Source organism: Enoplosus armatus, chromosome 9, assembly GCF_043641665.1.
Source record: "Enoplosus armatus isolate fEnoArm2 chromosome 9, fEnoArm2.hap1, whole genome shotgun sequence".
Lineage (NCBI taxonomy): Eukaryota > Metazoa > Chordata > Actinopteri > Centrarchiformes > Enoplosidae > Enoplosus > Enoplosus armatus.
Window position 1 is genome coordinate 20,783,032 of NC_092188.1, and position 23,157 is coordinate 20,806,188.

The 23,157-nt window shown below is 43.2% G+C and overlaps 1 protein-coding gene across 3 annotated transcripts in view; it reads left to right on the forward strand.

The window, feature by feature from the left end:
- Positions 1 to 677: 677 nt before the first annotated feature.
- Positions 678 to 23,157, forward strand: part of LOC139289852 (clathrin coat assembly protein AP180-like) — a 41,953-nt gene continuing 19,473 nt past the window's right edge. For all 3 annotated transcript variants that reach the window (XM_070911495.1, XM_070911496.1, XM_070911497.1), the window contains exons 1-5: positions 678 to 807; positions 18,706 to 18,848; positions 21,353 to 21,428; positions 22,414 to 22,516; positions 23,031 to 23,124. In XM_070911495.1, the coding sequence (XP_070767596.1) occupies positions 678 to 807; positions 18,706 to 18,848; positions 21,353 to 21,428; positions 22,414 to 22,516; positions 23,031 to 23,124 (546 nt within the window). The remainder of the gene's footprint in view (positions 808 to 18,705; positions 18,849 to 21,352; positions 21,429 to 22,413; positions 22,517 to 23,030; positions 23,125 to 23,157) is intronic.

Genomic DNA, 23,157 nt, shown 5'->3' on the forward strand with positions numbered 1-23,157 from the left:
GCGCGCATCGCCGGGGCTTGCAGGCTGACGGTGGGCCGCAGCAGAGAGGAAGCGTCCAGCTGGGGGAGGAGGAGGAGGAGGAGGAAAAACCGCCGCACTGGATGGTGGGGGATGATGATGCCAGCAAGGCTCTGATGTTCCCCCGCACGCCCCGCTGATACACACTGACTGTCGGACTGGTGGTGGTAGTGGAGAGGATTATCCAGGAGGCTGGAGGAAGGAAGACAGGGAGAGGGGGGGGAGGCAGCGACGAGCATCATCCGGAGAGGAGCGTTTTGTCAGGGAGGCTGGCCGACAAATAACGCGGAACTGTAAGGAACTGGATTTTGCAGTTGGATATTTTCGCTTATTTAGCCTATAGACTGTCATTTTCAAAGGATACTGGTCTCCAGGGGAGGACAGTCAGTTCATGATTGTTCCAGAAACGAGTGCAGCTCCAACACAACTGAGTGGGAATCAGACAATCCCAGTTATGCAACTCAAGTCAATTGCAATTCCATAGAAAGTGTCCTACTATTTCTTCTTTAGTGCTTTGCTTCTGTGGTGTTTTCGAGGGCAGCTGGGATTACTGAGGCTGGTCATTTCGGTGTGAGTGTGTGCGCGCGTGTGTGTGTGTGTGGGGGGGGTAGGACCATATTGGACGCTTGATAGTCGAGGTTGGGCTCCAGGGAGAGAAGATGTCGGGTCAGACGCTGACGGACCGCATCGCCGCGGCGCAATACAGCCTGACGGGATCCGAGGTGTCCCGAGCTGTGTGTAAAGCCACCACACATGAGCAGACAGCTCCAAAGAAAAAGCACATGGAATGTGAGTAATCTATCTGTCTATCTGTCTATCTATCTGTCTGTCGTTCTATCTATCTGTCTATCTTGTCTTGCCTTCTGTATGTGTCCTTGCGACCCTCCATCCATCCTCCTCATATACAACTAGGCCACGCACCAAAGCCATGATGGTTGCCTCCCCCATCCACTGTGTGTTAATGTGCTTGCAGGCGTCCCCAGCCACAGTATGTGTTCACATGTACATGCACACGCACACACACACACACACACACACACACACACACACACATTATGCTTGAGGCATCCACTAGCTATCTTAATGTAGACTTTAGTTGAACGAACCAAACCTATTACCTAATTACAGCAGGGCTTCTTCCCCTATTGTGCCGGGCAGATGAGCATCCGTGTAGAACCGGAGGGAAGCCACAAAGCCCCACTGAGTGGAGACTGTGTCCCCCCATGTTGCTCCAGTGCTGGCAAATGCATAATTGAAAAGGTTGAAAGTGCTGTTGTTACTACTGAACACACAGGCCTTTGGCTGGGCCCTTGTCCCCTATGGTCTGGTGTGTGGCAGTGCCGGCGTATATCAGTGAGTTTTTTTTCTTGGTGTTGATTTGTTGGCACATCGCTTATCGAGAGCATTTGTATAATGACGGATGCAATGTCATTATCCCCTGGACATGAACATGATCATGAACATGATGTTCAAACCCACAAATGATACGACAGTGTGCATAAGGAAAGTGATGTGTAGGAAGTTGAGCAGCACAAGGGGCCTTCACAGTGTCTGGATTCAGCATCTCGCGAAATGGTACTGTATCTTCTAGTAGATCTTTTGTGTACGTGTGCATGTCCCTGAGCGCTTTAGTTGCGTTTCAGGCTTCACAATGACCCCCTACACTCAGTAAGAGCCCACCAACCATATCACTTGATTTGACGTTGATTTACATCTTGTAGGATGTGCGTCCCTTCAAGGAGCTTTGGAAATCAATTTGTGAAAATCAGGCCAAACGTTTAAAAGTCCAGCGTAATCAGAACCACTGGCGACACTTGGTGTCGCCTCACGGATCTTTCTGGGGTTGACAAATAATAAAGCAGAACATGTTTTTAACACTGCCCACTCCAGCTCCACTCCCACAGCAGAATAGCACTAAAGGGGCCTTGTAAAAAAATTATACAACCCACAACGTAAACTCTTAAACAATAAAACACACCTAACAGTGACCTATAATAAAACAGAATGTCCACAGAGATAAAACTGCCTGCTCCAGCTCCTACCCAAATGAAATAGTAAATACAAAGCCAGACGGGAGCGTTAGCATTTAGCTGTTAAAAACAACGATCAAAGTGCCAATATGCTGAAATATATATATGAGGTGAAGACAAACATTATGATACTGCGGAGAACATGAATATACATAATAAAGTGAAAAACAACAGGATGGATTTGGATGATAACAAGGGAGTGACACCCACCTTTCACTTGAGAATATGGGGCGAAATGGCATACTAATATACTATTCATACTAAGTGTCACGTAGAATTAAGTATGTGGATTTTCTGTACGTGAGAAATACCCAGATGTATACTAGATTAGCAAGAATTTCTGTGTATGCGGCCTGAGTTTAAGTGGCACACTCAACTGCCCCAAAATGCATTGCGTCTCTTCAGTGCAATGGCGGTAAAATAGTTACGAACGATGGAGAGTGAATGTGAAACAGAAACCACTCAGGATCCAAGACGTTAAGGTACAGTTAAGAGGGAAAACGTGGGAGCTCACATATATAATGTACTGTACAAAAAATATTTAACACGAAAATATTTAATCATTTTGTGTAATTACATTAACAGCAGGTTACTGCACAGAGGACTCGGTCACACCAGAGATGCACTGCTGCCCCACATGATGAGAGCCATCTTAGTGTCGCACCTCCATCATTTCTTCAGTATAAAATCTGAAGAAATGGCATCAAGTTGAAGTTGGCCCGCTCAAACCCAGTGGGAGAAATCAATCCGCCTGTCTGTTCGTGTCCAGACTACAAAATAAGGCCGAATGATGAACTGCATTAAATCATAGCACAACAAAGTGGAAAGCTCGCCCACTTGCCAAAGTTGGTGTCAGCACTTTGTTGTTGTGGTGAGTGCAGATGAAGCACTATCCCTCCACATATCTCTTGCTTACAAAAAAGTTGGGAAAAAAAGAATTTAACTTCTCATGAGTAGCAACTTTAATAACTGATACAGTAATATTAGAGAAAAAACAAGCATCCACTGCACAACCGAGCCAATGTTGAACTTAACTTAATGGACCATCCTAAATGTTCAAGTTCAGCCTGCTTTTACCAGAAATGACGCCATCTTCCTTCTGCTAATGACATGTTGAATCCTTGAGCAAAAAGACACACCTCTGCTCATTTCCTTACTTTCAGAGGTGTTGCTTCTACAGTCTTACATGGCCTGGTATGGCCAGTAGCTTATGGTGGCTAAAACATTCAAATAGATAGCTGTGTAATCGACATTAAGAAGTCAGTTTGTTGTGTTTTTGTTGACTTCCCTTTGTTTATTTACTGTTACATTTAAGCATGTCACAAATAAATATGAAGATGTCCTTTGAGCCTCAAGATAATCTTGGGAAAGGAAGTCATGTCCTGTTACCCTGTAATAGCCCCTTTTCACACTGTTCAGCAAAAGTTCTCGCAGTCTCGTTTTAAAGCTAAATGCAGAGATTAAAACAATCTTTTTTTTTTTTTTTACCAGTTTACCACCTTTTAATCTAAATCACTGTAACATGTATGAAGTAAATGGTGAGACTTGGAGAGACAGAATTGTTTTGGTCACCTTTTAGGTTTTATACTGAAACTGAGAGCTCAGTTTCGTGGAGCCAAAAAATCTTGGACATCCTGGATTTATTTAACCAGAAAACCCTTCAGTTCAAATATGTGAAAGGTGAATTAACCTCACGTTGGAGGAAAACTGCCTCAAGGATGTTGTCTGACATTGTATCCAATTTCATCCACAGCTGACATTTACTCAATGTGCTGCTTGGGGCAACTGAAAAAAGTCCAGATCTTGTTTTCTGTGACCACTAGCAGAGATATTCATCTACACCGCCAGTGAAACCTGTTGCAATGGAACACTGTCAGGATCCTCCACTCTATCAACAACATCACCGTCGTCACCACAGCTGTACTATCCTGTTTCACATAGAGGAGCTTGACATCCACCAGTCCCCCTGCAACAAAAAGACCATTATCACACTATTAACTATATTTTTCACTACATTCATTTTTTTCTGAAATTTCTTATACAGTTCCACAGTATCCATATTGATGAAACTGCATTACAAATCATCATATTTTCTTAACCAATCCGCTGACATAATCTTCATAATTAGCCTCCTATTCCACCTCAAAGATCTTCCCATCAGGCTAATGTGGTCTGTCACGAATATGCTGTTTGCACATATATCAACAACACAGTCACATGGATCTTTGGCTCCTGGACATTCTGACTGTTACGAAAGTAATTTACATATTTTAATTATATTAAGATTCTGGAAAGATAGCATTGATTGCCCTCTTACATATGAAATTCTAGTTTTATTCCATATTTTCTGGCTGTAATCTGAAGAGAGCTGCTCCTTAACATTGAGACTGAAATGTGACAGTAACAGATCAATTAAGATGATAAAGAAATGTCTTATCTTGCTTTTCTCTCACTTTCCAAGGGAGCTCCAGGCAAGGCTCGACAGATACGTGTCCATGCTCTAAATATAATCTCTTATGGATTGTTCCACTGACAGGCAAATGTGTATTGGTCTGTTGGTCTGATCTAGTTCAAGTGACATCCAGAGAGCAGCAGGGCAGTAAGCTGCTGTGACCCCAAAGCCCCCAGACAGGGACAGAGGAAAAACGGAGAAAATCAGAGAGCTTTTACACCGAATCAGGTTCTTCTGCCTCTTCGAGGATCAAAGGCACCATAAATAGATCATATTAGTAAAACGTCTGGGAGGCAGACATGTTGTTTTTTAAAGGCTAAAACTAACTTATAACTGTGAAGCAGTTAGAGGCTCTTTCCTTAAGGTTCGAGGCTGGACAAGTGGACCGTGACCAAACGGTTTGTGTGTTCAGGCCACAAACTGCTGACTTAAAGAGAATTTAATCCCAGTAATAGCACAATAGCAGATATGTGTCTCTAGCAGTTTGGCACGAATTTGGAGACTCATTTGCCATTTATTTTATGAGCCTGACAGATGACTGCGATACAGATCGGAAGTCCTCTCAACTCTTAAAGGATTAGAGCTCAGGCAGCAGCACAGATTGCCTGACGCCCCACATGGCCTGAGAGAGTCTTACAGAAGGCTCTTGATATCTTGCACCGGCTGCATGTGTGTGTGTGTGTGTTTTTTGTGTGCATGCATGCACGACTTAACATACACACATGTATGCCACATGCCGTTGGCGACGTCCCAGAAAGAAAAGAACTTGAGTGATGATCCAATTGAGTGTCTTTTTTTTGGATAGGAGCAGGATGGTGCAGAGGAGGAGGTGCAGCTGTGAGTCAACTGCTTGAATGGGCTGGCGTTTTGTAATGCATTAGGATAATTACCGTAAACAAAGAAGACCATTGTTGAGAAGAAAATCTGAAAGCTTAATGTGTGTAGCAACAACAGAACCCTCTTCCTGTTTTGTGCCGTGAAGTAAAAGCATTTGTGTTTTAAATTAAAGGGACCCTGCAGAGGTTTTGAGCACTAGCAGCGCTATGGAGCAATGTTTTTAAGAGTGGGCCCACGCTTTGTTTGTATCGCGCGTGGGCACGAGGACGCACATGCAAACGTGCGAGTATGCAGGCGGCGCATTGCTGTCGCTGCTTTCACACTGATCGACAATTGGTGGCAGTAATGCGCCAGCAAAGGCAGTGAAGAAGAAGACTGATTGGTAGCAAACAGGGATTTGAACAATGCAGACCTAAAAGGATACACACAATGCATTTTGGTAAAAACACTGTATGTTAGCATAACTTTTGTTTGTTTACAAGAAAACTCCACAGGGCACCTTTCATATTGCAGATTCCAGCTGCTGCTGCATGCCAGTCTCATCATATTGCTACTTGCAACACACATGTTCAGCAGGTTTCAAAGACACTTATGTGAAAATGTATCTTGATTTCAGCAGTACTTGCAATTGGTTGTGGCAATTATGCTATAAGAGGTCATTTTAAAAGATTTATTAATGTTTGGCAGAATTACAGGGGCCACCTTTGAATTTGAGTTTTTCAGGAAAATCCTTTCCTTTCTCTAAGTCCAGAGTTAGCTTTGGGATGATCTTGGTGCAGTAGTGTGACCATCTGGCACACGCAAGCCATGTTCACTGTCACTGAATTCAGTCAGACAGTACTATTAGAAACATTATAAATTATCGACCACTGAACAAGCCAACAAAGGTTGCCTCATTGTGGCCCCTGCCTTGCAATGCCAGCATATTCTATATGCTAGCCTACTTAGCACACTTACCTACCGCACACTCCATCAGGGCTGTGTTTAGGATACTGCAGTGGTTCTGTCTATTTGGATTGATTGAACTAGATGGACTACATCTGGCAAATGCATCAATTAAATTATCAATTACGTGCTTGGTGCACACTTTTTTCCATTTCATTCCGCTGCTGCTGCAGGACAGCGAAGCTCTGTGCTGCCCGATTTCTAACCTGAAACAGCTGCCAAATGATTGCTTTCGTCAAAGGGCCCATTTTGTTTGTTGCTTCAACCATGAAGCTGAATGTGCGACAAGCACTATTTCTGATGTTTTTCCTGACTCAGAAATAGGGGCTTACAAAGAATACTTGAAGGCTCCATTTTCCTGGTTTGGTCTGGATAACAAGTGAGCTGCTTCTCAGTGTGGATCCGAAGGCCCAGAGCATGCGTCAGAGGACATGCAGGGTATCTGCGGCCCAGAGGGAGGCAGCCAGAGAACTGGTGTAACAGGGTTTGATCGTCTGCCAAATGAAGATGGCTCTGTTTCCAAAGACATGCCCCACCACTCCTGCTGCTCCTAAAAGCCTCCATCTTTATCTACTGCCACTCATATTGCCCTAACCTCTTAATCCCCCTGTTGTTAAGAGAGTTGGGACAGGTTTATGGCTTGAAGGTTATGTTTTCGAAAATGTATGCCATAATTTTCCCACACGATGTTTAAACCCAGACAATGTTTATCATGATGACCTTGGTTCTGATTAGGCGTCGTGGATGAGATTCTGTCTGTGTTTGCTGCAATAATTATCACCAGCTCTACTGCCGCTCTAAATCTAGTCACTCCAATTAACAGGTTTTTGTAACACAGTGATGCGATTATGCTGTGCTTAGAGCAAATGCAGGATACTTGACCTGCTGGGTGTGTTTGTGTGTGTTCAGTAAGGGAGGGGGGAGGGGGAAAGGGTGAGAAACATAAACAGCGTGCTGAGTCCCCTTTGGCTGCTAAGGTGCTGTTACCACAACATGAGTCACCGTCAATGTGTTACCACATTCGAGAGGCCAGACTGTCTCCCTGAAATGGTGTGGGGGTGGGGGGTAGGGGGGTCTCTCATGACAGTCTCACGCTTGTTAGTGTACATGCTAAGTGTTCAAATCATTTTGTACGTCTCTATCTGTTATTTTTATTTCCATACATACTGTAATAACCTACACCTGCATAGGTTGCACTTCAAGCCTGCATCACATCCCTCTTTTAACATAGTTTTTCATTGTGTTTGAAAGAATACAGAAACAGGGAAACAGCTGGCCTGGCTCTGTAAAACCACAACTTAATTGTTTTATATTACTTTTCATTATGAATGAAACTAACAACGTACAATGTGTTAATAAGTGAGCTTCACAGGTGCTGGTATAGGAACGATTTTTTAGTTTGACTTTTGGGCAGATCCAGGCCAGCTGTTCCCCCTGCTTCCAGTGTTTTACGTTAAGCTAAGCTAACTGGCTGCTGGTTGTAGCTTCATACTACATTCAACAGGATTTAGACAGCCTGTCTTCACTCCTAGCATGAACAAACGATTGAAGTCAAAACACAGTTTTCACAATAGCAGCAGAGAGGTGACACGCCTGAAGAATGCCAGTAAAACTGATGCATGGTGACATTTTTTAAGAACCTCCACTTGCTGACCCAACGCCATCAGTGTGGATATCTTCATTGAAACTGCTGCTAGTTGTTTTTTTCATGCTGCTTCACTGCCACAGTCCTGTTTGTTAGGGCTAGATTTAAGTTGGACATCATGTACCCTGTAGCCTAAAATCCAGCCTCTCCACGCTTTTTGTTGTTGTCTCAATTTCAGTGAATTGAGAGCTAAAAGTCTGAATTACAACACCAGTGAGAATGGTTGACCTAATGCTATGTTCTAAAACAAGTCACAAAATCTTACAAAGCTGCCAGCAACTGCTAGGGAGCAAAAGTGACAATGCATGTAGTGCAGTCTAAGTGTGAGCCAGTACAAAGGATGCTTGTATGTATGAGAGGATAAACGTTCAAAGGCATCTTCTGTTCCTTCAATTGGTCCTCATATGTTTCCCTTTTTCTGCCTCTCCCACACTATCTTTTCAGCACTACTCCCACTCGGTTCCTCTTTCTTCCGTACTGCTCTCTAATGATTCTGTGCAGCGCTTGCCTAATGGCGAGTTGCAGTGAACAGAGGAATGTGAAAGGAGGTTGGCGAGAGGGCTCAGCGTGTGCTGCAGTGCTGATCTCACAGCGGGTATCCTTGCAAGCCCCCAGAATGCCTCTCTAATGTCAAACACTGTGTGGGCGGTGGACTGTCCTACCAACAGTGTGTGTCCAGATTAATGAGCTGGGACCAGGGTCCCCCCTTACAGCTGCTATCAGGCCATTATCTACTCTAAATCTGAGCAGCCGCTTCAGATTGATTTGCTTCTCCTTTCTTACTACCTCTCACCTCCTCCCGTGCCTCTCAGTCCTTCTTCTGATGTTCTTTGGAGGTCGCAATGCCCTTGAGTCTGAGGAGAAAAACATGGATATTAGAGTACAGTTGTATCTGTGGGGGGATTTATTGCACTTACATGGGCAGAATGTACACGCAGAGGCTTGCTTTACCCAGAATAGAATTCAGGTAAAGGGTCCTTTGTATGCAGGTAAACAGCAGCAGTCTTTCCAGCAGCTCAAACATTACAGGGCCATGTCTACACTCAGGCTGCATATCAATAACGGAGGGAGGCTTGGGTTTCCTGCTGTTTTATTACTCTGTCTGACTGCTGAGTTCTGCCTCAGGACCCGACTTTGCAATAAAAAAAAGTGTTCCCCCACTGATTGAATCCTCAGATACAAGGGACCCTTGGGGAACATTTAGATAGTTTTACAAAGTTTGGAATAGTTTTGAAAGTAATGAGACAGCCTCTCTGAGAATCACAGCATGATGAATCTGTCTTTCAAAGTGCCATAAGCAGCGAAATGTTGCCACTATTTCTGGACTATTCAACAACTTGTGTAAAATTCACTTGGAGGTCTAGATGAGGTGAATTTCGATTTTTTTACAAAAATGTTCTTTTGAAACAGTAGGTTCTTGATTTCAGACAGAGGTGGACAAAGGCAGGCTCCTCATTTCTAGCCAGCAATTGTTGATTTTGCCACCTGGAATGACATGTTTTGAGCTGAGCTTGGGTTAATGTTGGTGAGACCAGTTGCTAGAGTATAAACTTCCCCCAATACAAAGAGAATAAATAAATACACCATTTAATTCATTCCTTACACTTTTGCTTTCATATTTCTTGTTTTGGAAAGGCAAGAAAAAAAGACACCACCGTCCAATCTCTTTGTATACAGAGCTTAGGTCTTACTACAGCCCTGTGCACATGTGGGGAGATGATTGGACGATCGCTGTTTGGGGGGCTTATTTAGCGAACAGTTGGTATATTAGCAAGCTTTTTATTGTGGTTATCCTGTAGCTCTATTGTCGAAGCATGGAGGTGCTTTGAGACACACTTGAGATATGTACTTATCCATGTGTTTCCCCACACAGCACTGGTTTTATACATGGTACCCTTTTCCACTAGCGTTAATGTGATAGTGGTAGTCATGAACAATGCCTATTGACCAGATGTTGACCTGCAGCACAGTGTATTGCTTTTTTGTTTTTTTTTGACTTCCTAGATTGTTTGATGATTCACTCATGCAAACACTAGACACCCCAGGGGAGATCTCAGCTCAGCCTTTCTTCATCTGTGCACCTGATTGTGCAGCTCGAGGAATTTCTCGTGGATTTCTTTGGATAGTTTTTAACCGTTTCAGTCGACTCTCAGGATTTTATTCCAATAACACTGTCAGATCCGACAGCCTGGTTTAGATGCTTTTAGTCAAAGTTGATTGGATTTCTATTGGGCAGAGCTTCCCCAAATCAGGCTTGGCTATTAAAAAGTGACATCTCTAATTTGCCTTTTAATGGGTTGAGTTAAATAGAGGGGAAAATCACCTTTTCTATGTACAGTTCTCAGAAACATATTCCCAATTCAGTGCTGAAATATGCAAACATTCATTAGTAGGGCATGGTTGATTTTAATAGTTCTGTATCAACTAACCCCCCCCCCCCCCCATTATTTCATTGTTACTTTGCCACCTCCAACCCTTCCTTCCTGTGCTTCTTCAGCCTTGGACAGACCTATGCTAGCACCCACACAGATACAGATTTTTCTCGTTTAGAAAAAGAAGCCCAGCAATCCAGAAAAAAAAGTCTTGGCTGCATTATTCAGTTCAGCATACAGGGTGGATATCTGTCTCTGTCTCCTCCCTTGGAGCAGAACCTGCACCTAGCAGAAACACACTGGGGATTTTCTATTCAGGCAGGGAAGACACAAAGTCTCATTGGAGGTGCACAGCTAATAAGGGACGGAGGAAGCTAGGGAGGACAAAATGAATGTATACAGGAAGAGATGTTAGACTGGTAATGCTCAGGAAGAAGAGAAATTGGCTGCAATGTGTTTTTTTGTCTGAGAGCATCCGTAGTTAGACAGCGGAGCTGTAATTGTAATTGTCCTAGAGTAGAGAAAGACTGAACACAGCTGGCAAAAGCAGATCTGATTTATCGAATGTCTGTCTGGGCGCTTTGTTGAACGATGAGCAAGGATGTATGAGGTTCACCTGCAGACCAATGAACAAACGTCTATTTACTACTGAGTCACTGACATGACGGTTCATTCATTTCTGTAGGTAACACTGAAAGCAACTCAAGCCAGTTGTAATGAATCTGCTATCTGGATTTTCATACCTTAAATGAATGCAGACAACATTCTGCAACTGTATATACAACTGTATAGGCCCTGCTTTCAAAAATGGTCAGCACAAATGTAAAGTAGCCTGTATTATTTGTAACACACTGGTGAAGTGTGAAGCTCTTAAAATAAAATCCACCATGGCATGTCCCCATTGATGCTCATTGGTACTTGGAAAATCCATCTTTGAAAAGAGTGTGTAGTAGTGTTGTGCAGCCTTGCGTGTATATCTGTTCTGCGGTGCGTGCACGATTGGCGGTTGGCCTTCAGTTGTACTCACACACAGTGGCTTTGATATCAGTTACAGTTATTGATGTGTTAGTCATGTAAAACAAAAACAAACTGAACGAATGTGGGATTTTCTACCCATGAGCTGCATCCCAGCGAACAAACCACAACTCCGACCAACAGCTGAGTGAAATGTCACTGAAAGCCAGAGCGTCTATATGAAGGCAGCGCTGCTATCTGTGTCCACCAGCAGTAGCAGCAGCATTGTGTGGGATGCCAGCTTTTTCCTCAGATGTCACTTCCAGCCTCGACAGTGTCTGGATCCCAATGCTTCCTCTTTGTTTGGCTGCCACACCACATTGGTGCTATGCTACGCTGGGACAGAGTGCATTCTGGGTATTTTATTTTCCTCTCTCCCCCTCTATGTCGCTTGAGGGTGAGAGGAGCTATAAATAAACACTGTGCTTTCATGGTCAGGTCATGTGTAGCTCAACAAGGCATCACTCATGCAGCATGGCTTGTATTGCACTCCTGCACTCTAATGTAGATAAAGCGCTTACTGAATACACCAATCCTCATGTTTATGAGCCACCTATTCAACAATACTGATCTGTATGAAATATTAGGCTAGATAGAAATGTCTGCAGTGTACAAACTAACTATAAATACTCAGCAGCACAGAGGGTCTGTGGAAGGTATTACTAAGTATTTATATGAATTCAGTGCTGAATTCGATGTATGACTCACATCCGGCTTTGGCTGGATGACCCTTTCCAATTTGTGCCTATGACGATGTTTTCAAAGAAATTTTACTGCATCCTTGATGCCACTGCAAACACGAGAGCCTGTTGCCTAGGAAACCACCTTGGCATGTCTTTGGTGCATATTGGTACTTTCGTAAAAATCTATCTATGAAAAACATGGGGAGGATGTGTCGTGCAGGCTTGCGTATGTGCTCAAGTGTGTCCTGCGGTGGTTGGCAGTTCGCCCTCAGTTGTACTCACACACAGTAGCTTTGATATCGCTTACAGTTATTGATATGTCAAAGGCTGCTATTTGAAATCGGAGTCCTGTCAGTTGTGTGTTGGGTGTGGCAGATGCTGCAGGGCATCCTGAAATGGTATAAAGTGACAGTTATCTGACACTGTGTAGTTCAATAGCGCACACGTCCAAAATGTGAGAGTTGAAGATCTCAATCAATGCAAGCCCACATGCTAAATGGATGCCTTTAGAGGATAAGTGTGGCATTGTATTATTATTTTCTTATGGTCAGAAGTTCCCATAAAAATACCAAAACCAGCAAGGTCACAAATATATAGTATATTATAGCCTAAATGATTTCAACTGGGCACTGTCATTTTTATTAAATGTCAGATCAAATCAAACAGGAGTAAACAGTGCATTTGTTGTGGATCATTTTCAGCTGGTGATGATGGTGTGTGTGACTCAAAATAAAGCCATGCTAGTGGTGTGGCTATAGGGGCAGATTGTCTTCAAATTCATGACATTCACGTCCCCCTCAGGATGAATTGTGATACATTTAGTGATCCCCTGACTTCTCATCCACTACTTTGTTTTATAGAAACTACCTGCTAAACTAAAGACATTCCTATCAGCCTCAGCTGTACTTTGTGTTCGTGCCAAGTAGCAAATGTTAGCATTATAGCACAGTAAACAAAGATAGCGAACATGGTAAACATTATACCTCTGAAACATCTGCATATTAGCATTGCCATTGTGAGCATATTAGAATGCTGTTAGCATTTAGCTGAAAGCAACCCTGTGCCTAATACAGACTCCTTTTGGACAACAATGGAGCTTTACACAGACAAGGGGTGGGGGGGTGGGTGGTGGTCTGGGGTCTTGTTAAAGGAGAAGGCTAGCCTTGTTTTATCTTTCTATTATTACAGTAAATCGCATGAAAAGAGCAGGGATGAATCTATCTCACTAAGAAGTGCCGTCTGTGCAGCTGCAGTCCACTAGACATAACCTAAAAGTGGAACACACAGAAAACTAAAAGAAGAATAGCCATACTGTTGCATTAGTTACAAGTACATCTTAGTAGACCTTCAATACATGAACGTAATCCGTGTATTTTACCATAACCCTGAGCATGCTCGGTGACATCTTCCAGGACTGCAGAAGCAACGATGTTTCAGAAGAAACCTCACTGGTCATGTTTATTGTTATGAATGAAATACTTGAATGCAACTCTTTTATGTGTTTTCAGTAGTTTTTAGGTGTGGAAGGATAAGCTATAAGAAGCTGTGACAGAAAATACTTTCAAGGATTATTTCATTGCTGCAGTTGAGACAGCGCTTCTACCCAGTGTCAGCTCGTAGCATGGCACAATTTCAGTTTCTGAAAATTATACCGGACGTTTCATGCATAACAGATGAGGCTGCATATTGCGCATAAATTACACTTCTGTCAGACAGAATGCTGACTCATGTGGTTGCGTTCTGTAGCGTCGGGTATGGCAGTGTGAATGTTTGTGTGTTTGTGTAGACGCGCGCTATGTGTTTGCATGTATATCTGTTTCGGAGTGCCTTACATTCAAACAGGTCTTTTTCTCTCATTTTACAACCACACACACACACACACACACACACACACTGTAGAGGATGTGAACTTGTCCTCACAATGACGGCTCAGGTGCTGTGGTTGTAAAATTAGAGCCGGGGAGGATGTGTGCACGTATGTGTATGATAATATAATAAATGCATGGAATAGTGTAGGGGGTCTTGTGAGCCTCATGTCACAAATAACCTTGTGTAACAGCTAAAAATCCCCAGGCTCCCCGTGAATGACTCTCTATGATGTCACGACGGACTGACATTTCAAACTAGGACCACAGTACAAGAAACTGTTAGATTAGATTAAATAGATTTTTGTAATATTACATATCTTGCAAAAGGTGCTACATGTTCTATTTTTAACATCTGTATATTTTTGTGAGACCCAATGTAAGAGGCAGCTTGGAGGCCAATAGACGCTGCTAATCTTCTTGACTATGTTTTTTCGTTTAGTAATCGTATTAATGTCTCTAACTCAACTTTTCAGGATCTATAAAAATACAGTTCTCATATAAAAACAGCAATATGCAGCCCCTTAGCCAGCAGCTAGGCTACATCTGTGTGACTGTGTGCCTGTGTGCTTCTGCTAGCAGCACAGCAGCACTGTAGCCTGGGGTCCACACCTGTGCTGTTGAGCACCCGTGATTCTGTAGATTGAAGTGTAGATGTGACTACTGCAGTAATCACCAGCTGATGGCTAACTGCTCTTACAGCTGGAAAGACTCACCATGCAATTACTCTCAGCGGTTCAATACCACCATTTCTCCATGGCAGCTCTCGCTGATACATTCCCATCAGGCTTTTATCATTAGGTAGGCGTCATGTGGCTCTTTCTGCACTCGCCCAGTAGTTTGGTTCCACGCTCCCTGAACATTGCAGACTCCATAGCGTTGTTATAGTATGAAGAAACACGACCCGCTCACATGTCAAAATAAGGAAACAAAAACACCTCAAAGGTCAAATGCTAATGAAATGTGTAAAATGTGAAAGTGGTTGCTCACTTAAAGCAGCAATAATAGATTTTTTTTTGCCACTTGAGGCCAATGCAACAAGCTGTAAACACAAAATTCACTTCACTTTCTAAAGTTGATATGGGAAACATGTTAGCAAACAGTTGCTTATTTAGAAATCCTGCAGACACGGAGCAGCGCTGGTATTCATTTGGAGTGGTCGCTTGGATCCAAGCACGCAAGTAATTGTTAGCGTGACTATCTTTGTGTGCTAGTGCTTGACAAGGGCCAAGCTGCCTCTGCACTCTCTCTCTCTTGCTCTCTGTGTCTCTTTCTTACTCACACTCACACATATGAATAATTGAGAAGTAATGGGGGGGGGGGTTGACGGTGAGTCAGGAGTTCCTGCTGAATTCCTGTTCAGCATCTCAATCAGAGCAGAGACTCTCCGCCTGTTTCTCTGTCTCTCTTTGAGTGGCATTAGGATTCGGTTCTGTGTTTAAATATTTCCCAAGTCTTTGTTCAAATATGTCAGTCCGCTGTTGGAAACATTAGGATTCTTCTGACTAGTGACTTCATGAATGCTTTTATCAGCACGGTTCATAATAATCCTTTCGTGCAGTGTTTATCGCAAGCTGCAACGGCCGCCATAGCTGAACAGACAAAGAAAAGAGACGTCCTAGCATGGAGCCACTGTTGATTGACAACCACAGTCTAGAAGCAATGGCCACCTGGCAACAAATACAGCTATAATCTCTTGTGCATTCATTTTCTTTCTGTACTCTTATTAGGACGTGAATACAGCAGATTTGAATCAACAATTTAGATAATACGTGGTAGCTGGCTTTGCAGTTTGTCTCACAGTCTAGCAAAAGCACTGAACCCCACAGTGAGAAACACAGAGAGAGAGAGACAGACAGAGAGTGAGACAGACAGGCCGACAGACTGAGGTAGAGACAGACGGAGACGGAGAGATGAAAAGCGTAGGATGATGCAGGCTGCTGACTCATCAGCCCTGTAGGGATTATCCCTCTCACCCTGTGTGTGTGTGCATGCATATGTGTTTATGTGGGTGTGTGATCTGCTGCCGTACTACTGAAGAGGACATGCACAACAATCGTCGCCGCATGATGAAAGCATGATAGAGGAAGCAAAAGCGCTAGCAGACTCGTAGCATGACTGTCAATGCGAAGTGACCTTGAACGCGTTTTTGCATGATTATTCATCCAGTCGCCTTTCCAACTAAAGCCACTGTGGGCTATTGGACTTGATTTATCCATGGAAATAGATACATGCATTATAAGCATTATAATTTATCATTTAGTTGCAGAAAATGCCACAAAAAATCCACAACACTTGTGGTTCTCATTGGAATGTCAGTGCAAAGCAGAGACACAGACCTGCAGCCGGTTTAAGGCGGTTGTTTGGAATGAAAATGAAATGAAAAGAGAGCTGCCTTTCATGTCAAGGATGCTCGCTAAGTCCTGAGAATCTCCATCAGTTGAGAGTAAAGTGATCCAGTCTCAGAAGGGAGTTGTTGGTGCACACAAATTACAAAAAAACGCCAAAGGGTTAAAAATAATAATGCTATGAATGTAAACACACAAACAACGGTGGATCATCTGTCAGTCCTTATCCCTCTTTGTCAGTACCGTATGTTTGTCTTTAGGTATGTTTGTCTCCGGCAAATGATTTTAAAGATTGTTGTCATGTAGCAGTTTTTTGGCCAAAGCATTTCCAAGTTGGGCACAGATCATTTGGTGTCACTTATGTTGCTTTGAAAACCCATGTCAAAGTTGTAGCACTGTTTGTAATTGTGCTTAAGGTGCTTTTAAGTTTCAAAGGATAACACTGGTGGAATCAGAATCAGAAATACTTTATTGATCCCCGGGGGGAAATTGTACAGTACCGGTGCTCCCATTCAAGAGTAGAAAGTAGCATCATTTAGAGTAGAAACAATGCGTCTCTCATTTCCCTACTCTGTCAGGGGCACTCACTCATGTAAATTCTTAAGACAGCTGAACTCTGTAGTTTTTAGCAAACGTTACTCAAACAGGAGTAAGTTATTTATTTCTTGGGAACTATTTTCAGCCATGGAGTAATACACATGTGGTGCTCCAGGGAGCATTTACAGCACCAGGACAGTGTGTGTGGGAGCCTTTGCTTGTTGCCTCACAGTGACGCACCGTGGTGCCTCACAAGACTACAGGAAGTCACTGCCCCTGGCCAAGAAATCATCCAGACATAACATAACCTCCTGTAAAACTGCAAACTGTTGTTTCACTTCGTTTTTCGTAAACCAGGGAGACATGACGTGTCAGTTACTGAGCTTTAGCATTTTTTGCATTGTTCAAAAACACAATATATCAACACCATGAAAAGATGTCAAAACAGTCTTTGTTCGATATCTTATTTTAAAATAAAACGTTTTAGTTCCCAAACTCCCCATTGCTCATTACTCCATGTCATTATAACTAGTGACAGATTGCTCCATGTGTGAGATGTGCTAGGTGTGAGGTGTACTGGCATTTAGTCTATATTAAGCCAGGGAGGAAAATTCAATAGACACCTCTCAGCTGCCTCCCAGTCTGCTGGCAGTAAATGCACAGACATGGATATGACACTATTAATGAATCACAGGACTCAATAGTATTTGCTCTGCGTCCACCCTGCTCTGCTGAATTAGGGCTTTAAAAATGACACCAGTCATTTTTTCTCCCCCTCTCCGTCCATCACTCTGCATACACACCTACTCATCTCATTCCTCACACAGTCACCATGTACTTTTATTATGACAATCTGGAATATGTGGCTTTTTGCTGTGCAGATTGTTTCATCAGCAAAATGGTCTTTATTTAAAAAGGAAAGTGATCCTTTTTCATTCATCATCATAGACTTATCAACATGGATTTAAGTCAATAATCTACAGATGACAGATTTACCTTATTACATTTGGTGTTACCTCTGAACTGCTATGTTGACCAAGAGGCCAGTCTCTAAAAGCCTTGGTGTGGTCCTTTAGCATTGTCTGTCTGTCTGTCTGTCTGTCTGTCTGTCTGTCTGTGGCTGGTTCTGTTCTGTAGGGCTGAAAGTCCGATTCGCATTGCAATCTCATCCTCCCTTTTGGTTCCTCTCTATCTCTCTGCTGTGGAATATTCCACTCTCCCTCTGCCTGCGCTGGTGGTTGCAGGAACGAACAAAGCAGCAGCCAGTGTGACTCACACCAGCCAATGGTGGCATAATGTGAAGGCACTTATCTAAATACAATTCATTACGATGGAAAATGGCAGCTTTCAGAGGCAATTCTGTCGATAAAAACTAGTTCCTCTTGCCTCTTGCACAGATAAGCCTACTTACTAAATAGGATACCTATAAGAGGAATTAACACATTTAGAACGACATTGGACCCTGCAAAATCTAACAAGTAAGCTAGTCTAACACTGACACATAACCTCCAGTTTACTAAACATGGCCCTGGACATGGCTCCCATAAAGTGCCATTCAATAATGATAACGTGGTTTGTTGCTAAGAGAATAAGTGACAATATCACGAAATGAGGCTGAACAGTTTGCTAGAGGTTGATTAACACTGAACGCAAGTAAAAAATATAAAATAAAGGACAGGGGGATGTATGTGGTGAATTAAAGTGAAAATTAGGATGCGAGAGAGTGCGGCTGTGAAATGCAACAAAGCTCAGACCCAGCACCACCGCATTTACCCTAGCACACTCCTGTTTGTCATTTCTCACCCATCTGACTTCTTCTTTCACCGTCCCTGCAGTGATTTGTGTTGTCATTGCTTGAATAAAAAGGCTTTCAGCCCTCGCTGTACCTACTGAGCCTCTCCCTCTGCTAATACCGCTACCGTCTGACCTCCTGTTCCTCCTCTCCTCAATGCTTCTCAGACCTGATCCAGGCCACCCAGGAGACCAATGTGAACGTCCCCCAGATGGCTGACACACTGATGGAGAGGGCCGGCAACGCCAGCTGGGTGGTGGTTTTCAAAGCCCTGATCACCACACACCACCTCATGGTGCATGGCAACGAGGTGAGGTTACTGTGACGAAGATACTGTTCACACACACCCCAAGTACATACTTGTATTGGTTGCTGTTTTTAATGTCTGGTAAAATGCAGTCAGGGGAAGTGAGTATGTATTTATCTCCCCTTGAGCAAGGCACTTCAGCTGATCCACTGACCACCTTTGTGTGATTGTAGCCCCCAGTAGAGTCAGCAGAAGACTGAGTCTGTCAAACATTTTTCTATTGACCAATTCATATTTACATTTCCACCAACCCAGTGAATTCATATTTCAACCTCTTCAAACATTGTTCAAACCCACAGAACCACATTTTGGTTCTGGGAGAGTTCCCAAAGTTTCAAAAGAGACCAAATATGTCAGGCTGGGTATATGTGAATAAAATGATGCGCAAACATCTAGAATATTTCCATTTGATCAGATGTTTGCAGCCATAAAAAACTCAATAGCTTCAATGAAGAGCTGGAACAAGTGGATGAGAATATGTGATGCTGTCAGACAGTGAGGAATAACGCAACCTTAAAGCTGCATTATCTATATTTTTAAAGCAGGCAAAAAACGTTTTGATACACCCGCTGTACGCTGGCTGTCTAGCACCAGGTGGACAGAAACATGGCTCCAAATGAATGCTTATGTTGACTCATGTCTGCTAGATGTGTAAATAAACACATAACACAAATATAAGGTGACAATATGTCAATGTTGTGTACACAGCTGCTCACGCTGCTCTCAAGTGGCCAAATATCAATTAATGCAGGTTTAAAGAGACTTCAGGGGAAATTAAAAGGGCAAACTGGATTTTAAGCCGTTAATACTTTTTGCAGGGCTGATAGAAAAGGGCTATAACATGAATTCAGTGACAGAATAGCTAATGATTGTCCATGTATATTTATAGTAGTAACTGGCGCGAGTTCACTCCAGGGTCTTCCCTGCACAATGCCCTTTAAATGCTTACTTTTGCTCCATAGTTGTAAATTTTGGCCCCAGCAACAGTCAGGGTGTCAGCAAAGGGACTGACCTTCTGCTTCCTGGTGCTGACCCCCTGACCCAATTTATGTCCTGACAGCCGAAGAAAGGCAAAGGCTCTGAATGGGCAACAGGGGACAACTCAGAGAGATAAACAGATGCTCCTTTACTGCCCATCAAAGTGGCCACTGGATTGCAGATGACACAAAGAAGAGAGAGAAAGAGAGAGAGACAGCGATGTCAGAGAAAGAAGGAGACAATGTTCTGAAATATTCGATAGGAGAGAGCACGAGAGAACATACTGTAGATGAGAGGAGAATGAGAAATACTGTGAGGTCAAGCCATCAGCTCATTTAGTCATTCAGTAGTGGTATGAAGATAATAGCATTGACCTTTTGTGGTCAAAACTGCAGGTGTCAGGGGGAGACGGTAAGTTGTGTTGCCATGGGCCACAGTGGGATGGTCCTTCACGCATGCACACACACACACACACACACACACATTTCACAAATAAGCTCAGTTTCTGTGTGAATAATGTGATTGGGCAATATACGCACACGGTATGTACCCTCTGTCTCTTGAGACCTGTTTATTTTCAGCCAGGGCTTTGCTGTTGTAGCGTCCCTGGTGATGATGATGATGATGATGATAGAGAGAGTACTGACTGGAGAGGGAGAGAGACTGAATGGAGAATGGAGAAAAAAAAACATAATGTGTAGCTCACCATTTTCTCCAGGGAGGATTTATCATTCTTAACCTTCCCGCATGTTAGTATGCTCTGTTTTGTGTAAATGGAGCCACTGAATAAGCATCAGCAATGTGTGTGTGTGTGTGTGTGTGTGTGTGTTGGATGTTTTTGTGTCACAGGAATGAGCTTGTTTTTACAGGCCTACAGAGGGAGGCTATTTGTCTTTATTATACTGTATTTCCTGGTCCTCTCCATGTGTCTAATTCCCATTCTCACCCTCCCACTCACGAAGACTGCAGCACTGCTCCTTTAATGCTGGATTTCTATTATTAATTTATTCATCACTAAAGAAAAAGGAAAAGTAAAGAGTCACACCTCTTGTATTAATTCCACAACGTGCTACAGGCAGTTTCACGGGTTTATTCTGAAAGTGCAGAACATTCCCTTCAGGGTGGCTGTGAACATCAAACCAGCCTTCTGTTCTCATATTTAAGATGGAGCCATCTGTTTGAAAATGATCATAAAAAATATTATAACAACTGCTGGGATGTAATGTGTTTATTCATAACTATTTATGGTTATTTCTCCATTGACGAACATGCATTTCTTCATTTAATTTAGTTTTGCTGCTATGTGTCATCCATTCAATTTAAGGACAGTAAAGGTGTTTTGCAATGTTTTAGTGTTTCTTTTCTCCTCTGTGCAGCAACGTGGCCACCACCAAAGTCACCGGGTTTCATCAAGAATGCTAACTAACTTAAGCTATTTTTGCATTAGCCCAAATTAGAGGCATTTCACCATATTTGTCATTTAGTGCCTGGCAGAGCGCTAAACCCTGTGTATTTGTCCTCTCCTGCAGAGATTCCTGCAGTTCCTGGCATCTAGAAACACCTTGTTCAACCTCAGCAACTTCCTGGACAAAACTGGCTCCCACGGTGGGTGGTGTTTCTTTCCTTCCAACTAAACCAGCCCTCCATCATTTTCAACCCTGATTCATCCCTATTCTCTATATCTATCCCTCAGTTCCAGCTTCCCTAATTCCTGCTCCCTTTAACTAAAACCATCTCCATGGAAATGAAGGCAGTTCACAATCTGTTGTCATGGACGTTTTGTCTACTAGGGTGACTGGACTATCTGCAGAGTTTAGAAAGTCAATTTGTACATTTTAAAGATTACATAATCAGGATTACAGACAACATTTCGGTAGTAATCAAAGTATGGATTCCTCAAAGAAAATAAAAGTCCTCATAGTTAGACGTTTAGGGAATTGCGCTTATTTGCTTAAAGAGTTAGATGAGAAGGTCAATACCAATCACTACCAGCACCTCTAAAGCTTTAGATATTTTGCTCGCTGTTTCCCCCGGCCTCCAGCCTTTAAGATCGTCTCCTGGCTCTAGCTTGATATTTAGCATACAGACAAGAGAGTTAGACGAAGATTGATTCCACTCTCATATCTGTCTGTTAAATATGAAGCTACAGCCAGGCGATTAGCTTAGCATAACATGAAGACAGCTCGCCTGACTCTGTAACAATGCAACTTGTTTTTACATGCGGCTCAAACACACAAGTGTAATGCATTAATGAGTGAGCTTTTGAGATACTAGTAGGTGCATTTTTTACCTTTGGACAGTCTCTAGTTTTTATACCTCTAGTCTTTATGCTAAGCTATCGACTCCTGGCTTTAGCTTCATACTTAGTATACACAAACTCTCAGCAAGACTCCTTCTAAAGACTGAGATTAACCACCTATTGCATTTTGTCACCCATATATTTATAACAGGTACAAAGACTATTGCATTGGGGGCGGGGGGGGGGGGGGGGGGGGGGGGGGGGGTGAGCCTTTGAAGAGCCCACTAATACCCTGCATTGAGTTGACATTTGAGACTGTGCATGCATTTACGTTTACGAGTGTCTCCTCAGGCTACGACATGTCCACATTCATCAGACGCTACAGCCGCTACTTGAACGAGAAGGCCTTCGCCTACAGACAGATGGCTTTCGACTTTGGCCGAGTCAAGAAAGGGTACCGTTTCTCATTTCTCACGACACCGCCCTGCTGCATGACTGTTTCAGCATTATTATTGATTTTTAGCCTTTTAAAAATGCTTTGTTAGTTTATCCGGGGCCAGAACATGCCCCCTCCGTATCCACCAGAATAACACATATCCCACTGGGGTCCCGTTAGTGCGAGGGATGGACTCGGCTACCTCCAGCCCGGCGTCGGGCCAAGTGCACGGCTTTACTGCGTGTACTGAGTGCACAGATGAATACAGAGTGGGTTATTACTCATGCTCACAGAGTGGACAGCTCTGTTTAGCTGGCAGACACAAGGTCCCCCTGGCTACATAAGCTGGCACTGAAAAATACAAACGCAGATTACAGAAAAGAGATCAGACACATTGGTGGATACTGTATGTGTGACATGTGCAGACAGGTATTCTATGTGTTGACAGACAGGCAGTATGTGGGACTGAGTTTTTCTGTCTGAGAGCTGCTGTCTAATTCTCACATTTCTCTGATTTCTTCCTCCGTCTCAGAGCTGACGGAGCGATGAGGACCATGTCAGTAGAGAAGCTGCTGAAAGGAATGCCCATCCTGCAGAGCCAGATTGACGCACTGCTGGATTTTGATGTAAGTGACACTCAATAATTGGGAACAAAGTCA